General features: G+C 53.2%; 1 protein-coding gene across 1 annotated transcript; it reads left to right on the top strand.

The window, feature by feature from the left end:
• Nucleotides 1-586: 586 nt before the first annotated feature.
• Nucleotides 587-6,094, top strand: LOC144736535 (uncharacterized). The gene is made up of 4 exons (XM_078619084.1): nucleotides 587-623; nucleotides 1,238-1,778; nucleotides 3,671-3,782; nucleotides 4,443-6,094. Exons 1-4 carry the CDS (start codon nucleotides 587-589, stop codon nucleotides 4,521-4,523), a joined length of 771 nt encoding a protein of 256 aa, XP_078475210.1. The 3' UTR covers nucleotides 4,524-6,094.
• Nucleotides 6,095-7,005: the final 911 nt, after the last annotated feature.

Here is a 7,005-nt window from a genome sequence, read left to right as displayed (position 1 = left end):
CGGCCGCTGTACGTCCCCTCCAGGGTGAACTCGCGAGCGCCAGAGAGCCTAGGGAACCACCCGTTCATCACCTCTTCACCTGCACAGGCTGACCGTCACACACCCACGTCCACACGCAGCACGCACGCAGGCTGAACGTACACACACACGCACTACACACGCGCACACACAGCAGGCTCGACACAGTACACCACACACACGATACACACGCGCACACAGGCACACACACACAGCCAAACACACACACACGCAGCCACACACAGGCGCACACACAGCCACACACAGGCACACACACACAGCCACACACAGGCACACACATACAGCCACACACAGCCACACACACACACCCACACACAGGCACACACACACAGCCACACACACACAGCCACACACAGGCACACACACACAGCCACACACACACACAGCCACACACGCACAGCCACACACACGCAGCCACACACAGGCACACACACACAGCCACACACACACACAGCCACACACACACACAGCCACACACACACAGCCACACACACACAGGCACACGATGACCACACACTTGCACACACAGCCGTCACACTTTTGACAGATGCCTTCAGATCCCCGTGTCGTGTTCTCTTTGTGCCGTGTGTGTGTGCGTGTACACACGTGTGCGTGTGTACACACGTGTGTGTGTGTGTGCGTGTGTGTGTACACACGTGTGTGCGTGCGTGCGTGTACACACGTGTGTGTGTCTATGCGTGTGTGTGTGCGTGTGTGTGCGTGTACACACACGTGTGTGTGCGTGCGTGTACACACATGTGTGTGTGTGCGTGTGTCTGTGCATGTGTGTGTGCGTGTGTGTGCATGTACACACGTGTGTGTGTGCGTGTGTGTGTGTACACACGTGTGTGTGTGCGTGCGTGTACACACGTGTGTGTGCGTGTGCGTGTACACACGTGTGTGTTCGTGTGCGTGTACACACGTGTGTGTTCGTGTGCGTGTACACACGTGTGCGTGTGTGTGTGTGTGCGTGTACACACGTGTGTGTGTGTGTGCGTGTACACACGTGTGTGTTCGTGTGTGCGTGTACACACGTGTGCGTGTGTGTGTGTGTGCGTGTACACACGTGTGTGTGTGTGTGCGTGTACACACGTGTGTGTGTGTGTGCATGTACACACGTGTGTGTGTGTGTGTGCGTGTACACACGTGTGTGCGTGCGTGCGTGCCAACACAAGGCCACGACCCTCAGCCTCGTGAGCGGCTCCGAGTCGCCGGACGAACGCGGCGTCTCCGATTCCTCCTCCTCCGTCGCCGCCGCCGCCGTTCCGGCCTCCGAGCCCGAAACGTCGGACACCGCTCCCGACCGCCCGCCGGCCCAACCCCAAGGGCCCGGGGGTGGGGGGCGCCAACGCCAGCGGTGACGTCGCCAACGGAGCCTCGCGGCCTCGCGAAGACGCGGCTCCGCTGTCCGTTGCGACGACGTCGTTGGTGGAGGAGCTGGAGGAGGTGAAAGAGGTGGTGGAGGTGGAGGTAGAGGCACCGCCGCCGCCGGGAGATGGAGCATCGGAGCCGACCGCCGGCGCCGCCGAAGGTCGCGACCTCGGGGACGGATCGGCGGAGGCGGCTGCCACTGCCGGCGTCGAAGGGAAGGCAGCAGAGAGAGAATGTGACACCACAACCGTCACCACCGCCACTGCTGCGGTGGTGGTGGTGGCGGTGACGGTGGCGGTGGAGGAGGACACCGCCGTGGCGGGGAACGGCGTTCCCGAGCGGCCGACGAGCGTTGCCGGAATTCCACAGTAAGCCGGAATCTTTACGGCCCAAGATTGACGCAACACTGCCCATAGACGCAACACTGCCCACAAACTCAACACTACCCATAGACTCAACACTGCCCATAGACTCAACACTGCCCACAAACTCAACACTACCCATAGACTCAACACTGCCCATAGACTCAACACTGCCCATAGACTCAACACTGCCCATAGACTCAAAACTGCCCATAGACTCAACACTGCCCATAGACTCAACACTGCCCATAGACTCAACACTACCATAGACTCAACACTGCCCATAGACTCAACACTGCCCATAGACGCAACACTGCCCATAGACGCAACACTGCCCACAAACTCAACACTACCCATAGACTCAACACTGCCCATAGACTCAACACTGCCCATAGACTCAACACTGCCCATAGACGCAACACTGCCCATAGACGCAACACTGCCCACAAACTCAACACTACCCATAGACTCAACACTGCCCATAGACTCAACACTGCCCATAGACTCAACACTGCCCATAGACTCAACACTACCCATAGACTCAACACTGCCCATAGACTCAACACTGCCCATAGACGCAACACTGCCCATAGACGCAACACTGCCCACAAACTCAACACTACCCATAGACTCAACACTGCCCATAGACTCAACACTGCCCATAGACTCAGCACTGCCCATAGACTCAAAACTGCCCATAGACTCAACACTGCCCATAGACTCAGCACTGCCCATAGACTCAAAACTGCCCATAGACTCAGCACTGCCCATAGACTCAAAACTGCCCATAGACTCAACACTGCCCATAGACTCAACACTGCCCATAGACTCATCACTGCCCATAGACTCAACACTACCCATAGACTAACACTGCTCATAGGCTCAACACTGCCCATAGACTCAACACTGCCCATAGACTCAACACTACCCATAGACTAACACTGCTCATAGGCTCAACACTGCCCATAGACTCAGCACTGCCCATAGGCTCAACACTGCCCATAGACTCAAAACTGCCCATAGACTCAACACTGCCCATAGACTCAACACTGCCCATAGACTCATCACTGCCCATAGACTAACACTGCCCATAGACTAACACTGCTCATAGGCTCAACACTGCCCATAGACTCAACACTGCCCATAGACTCAACACTGCCCATAGACTCAAAACTGCCCATAGACTCAGCACTGCCCATAGACTCAAAACTGCCCATAGACTCAACACTGCCCATAGACTCAACACTGCCCATAGACTCAACACTGCCATAGACTCAACACTGCCCATAGACTCAACACTACCCATCGACTCAACACTACCCATAGACTCAACACTGCCCATAGACTCAACACTACCCATAGACTCAACACTGCCCATAGACTCAACACTGCCCATAGACTCAACACTACCCATCGACTCAACACTACCCATAGACTCAACACTGCCCATCGACTCAACACTACCCATAGACTCAACACTACCCATAGACTCAACACTGCCCATCGACTCAACACTACCCATCGACTCAACACTACCCATAGACTCAACACTGCCCATCGACTCAACACTACCCATAGACTCAACACTACCCATAGACTCAACACTGCCCATAGACTCAACACTGCCCATAGACTCAACACTACCCATCGACTCAACACTACCCATAGACTCAACACTGCCCATCGACTCAACACTACCCATAGACTCAACACTGCCCATAGACTCAACACTACCCATAGACTCAACACTGCCCATAGACTCAACACTGCCCATAGACTCAACACTACCCATAGACTCAACACTACCCATAGACTCAACACTTGCCTGTAGACTCAGCTCTTGCCCCAACAGTCTACGTAAGGCTATATGGGGATCTTTGTTTTTGTGTGTGACTCAGGCAGCCACCATCTTCCGCGGGAGACGATGAGGATGATGATGAGGAGCAGGAAGATGGAAACCTCTTCTCATACGAGGCGCCCGACAAGAAGGTGTCGCGCGACGACAGCGGAGTGAGTGTCGCCGTGGAAGAATAGGCCAAGCGATGCCAGTCCCTCGCTGAACGTGCGGCAGTGTTCACACACCGTTATAACGCAGAACGCTCACACCGTTATAACACACACCACACACCGTTATAACGCAGAACACACCGTTACAACGCAGAACACACCGTTATAACACAACGCTCACGCCGTTATAACGCAGAACACACACACCGTTATAACACACACCACACACCGTTATAACGCAGAACACACCGTTACAACGCAGAACACACCGTTATAACACAACGCTCACGCCGTTATAACGCAGAACACACACACCGTTATAACACACAACACACACCGTTATAACGCAACACACCGTTATAACACAGCACACCATTATAACACAGAACACACCGTTATAACACACACACCGTTATAACGCATACCGTAATAACGCAACACACCGTTACAACGCAGAACACACACCGTTATAACACGGGGGGGGGGGGAGTTGGGGTGGTTTAAGAATCTCGCCCCCCCCCCCACTCCCCGCCATCGTTTCCACTGCCGTGCCCCGGAAGATGGAAAGTCGGGCGGCGCTGCCGACCGTTACTCCGCTATCGTGGGGGGGGGGGGGGGCTTGCACACGCAGTAACGAGCGATCGTGTTCGTGGTTTCTTTCAGAGTCCTGTTGACAAACCTGGACCACCTCCGCTCTTCGGAGATGATGAAGAAGACGACGATGATGTGGATTGGTTGAAATGAAGATGTCTGTGTGTGTGTACGTGTGTGTGTGTACGTGTGTGTGTGTACGTGCGTGTGTGTACGTGTGTGTGTGCGTGTGTGTACGTGTATGTGTGTGGGTACGTGTGTGTGTGCGCACATTTGTGTGTGTACGCGTGTGCGTGTGGGCGCGTGTACGTGTGTGTGCGTGTGTGCGCGTGCGCGCACAGCAAGTTGGCACAGTAGGGGGCACAGGCGGTGCATCAGTCATCTCACTCAATCAGTCGACCCGTGCCAGCGGGCGTTCGACACTTCACGTGGCCCCAACGTGCACATGGCCTGGCACAAGCGTCGTGGTGACATCACCGCCACGTAGTGCCGAATGCCAACATCGGTGGCAAGTGATATCTGAACCGGTCTTGCGCCACCTCTAGGTCGACTCAGCCTTAAGCGAGTACCTGGTGCAGTAGGCTACACAGGGGAGCTTTTTTTGCGTGCTAAACCGCGTGGCTGTGTGCTGTGAGAAGAACCCTTATCATGGTGGGTCCTTGTACTGCTTAATACAACCAACAGACCTCGGTTCGATTGCTGCCCCTGTTACATATACAGGGTCTAGTAAACATTCTGCAACGTTGGGCCAACTCGGGTTGATGTCGAGACAACGTTTGCGTGTTTAAGAGGAGGATAGGTAGGCCAGCATGATGGATGCTTTCATAATTTTTGGATTGCATCTGAGAAAAAAATGGACCGAGATTACTAATTATAATCTGGAAAATAACATTGATTTGGATTGATTACTAAAATGTGATGTTACCGGAAGTGACCACGAAACCGATGACTTCAAAGGAAGTGAAATCACTCGTGTGTGCCATCACAGGAAGTGACATCACTCACGTGTGCCATCACAGGAAGTGACATCACTCGCGTGTGCCATCACAGGAAGTGACATCACTCGTGTGTGTGCCATCACAGGAAGTGACGTCATGTGTGTGCCATCACAGGAAGTGACATCACTCGTGTGTGTGCCATCACAGGAAGTGACATCGCTCACGTGTGTGCCAGCACAGGAAGTGACATCACTCACGTGTGTGCCAGCACAGGAAGTGACATCACTCACGTGTGCCAGCACAGGAAGTGACATCACTCACGTGTGTGCCATCACAGGAAGTGACATCACTCGCGTGTGTGCCATCACAGGAAGTGACATCACACGCGTGTCTGCCATCACAGGAAGTGACATCGCTCGCGTGTGTGCCATCACAGGAAGTGACATCACTTGCGTGTGTGCCATCACAGGAAGTGACATCGCTCACGTGTGTGCCATCACAGGAAGTGACATCGCTCACGTGTGTGCCATCACAGGAAGTGACATCGTCTCCACGGTGGTGACGCCCTTTTCGCCAAATGCGCTGTCGCGGTGATGCCCCTTGTTGCTCAAACGGTTCAAGATATTAAAATGTTCACGTTGAAATCACGGCTTTTGCTGGTGGAACTCGATGGTCGAGTTAAAGATTCGGTGATGAATAATGTGAAACGTAAAACACGACTGCATTTCGCAAGTTATTAAGATGTAATACATTGATGTACAAAAATCTAATAAATTGTGGAACTTGCCTAAATTTCCGAAATCAGATTTTTCTGGAAAAATGAAATTAAACTAAAAGTCATCCCAAGCGTGTACCTCCGATTGGCAACGTACGGTGCGAAAGAAGTTGAACACGAGCAAAGATCTATCCAATCACCAGCGCATTGCTTTCAATCAATCCTGACTGCCGATCAGACACTGCCGAAAATGGTCCAGAGTTTTGCTTGTCTTGAAGCAATTCGGCTGGATAACATGCACTCGCACAGAAGGCCATACAGCCGATGAGGCGAGGCTGCGTTGGCTGGGTCACATAGGGGCCGTCCATAAATGACGTCACGCACCTAGGACAAGGAGGGGGTCGACACATTTGTGACGATGAGAAATGTGACGTCACATCAAAATGCGCAACTTTAAATAAATATAGACAACACGTTCTACTTAATTAAATAGACTTGTTAATAGTTTTCTCCTACAACATCAGAGTGCAGCGCCACATTAAATACGCACTACAATGACAATAGTTTAAAGCGATTTGAAGGGGGGGGGCAGAGCTTTGTGACGTCATTTGAGGGGGGGTCTGACTTTTTGTGACGAAGGGGGGGGGGTCAAAAATCGTCCCAAATCGCGTGACGTCATTTATGGACGGCCCCATAGCCCGCCTGCTCCAAGCAAACTTCTGTTGTGACCAGATCGAGGGGGCTAAACCGGCACGACACGGGCTGGAGAAGAGATGGAGTGATGCGGTACGGGAGGACGTGGAGCTGAGTGGACTTGCCGACGACTGATTCCAGCGGTGTCAAGAACGGCCTCAGTGGAGGAGGCTCGTGAAGGACGCTACTGGGCAGTTGGAGGAAGTCACCCTCCAACAACAACAGAGGACAGAGGAGCAATGCTCACAACAACGAGCGGAGCCCCAGGCAGCTAAAATACAGCAAGTTG

The sequence above is a fragment of the Lampetra planeri genome, chromosome 61 (genome assembly GCF_965212315.1).
Source record: "Lampetra planeri chromosome 61, kcLamPlan1.2.h2, whole genome shotgun sequence".
NCBI lineage: Eukaryota > Metazoa > Chordata > Hyperoartia > Petromyzontiformes > Petromyzontidae > Lampetra > Lampetra planeri.
Note: the sequence above shows the minus strand (reverse complement) of the source record. Positions and strands in the feature narration are given on the sequence as shown.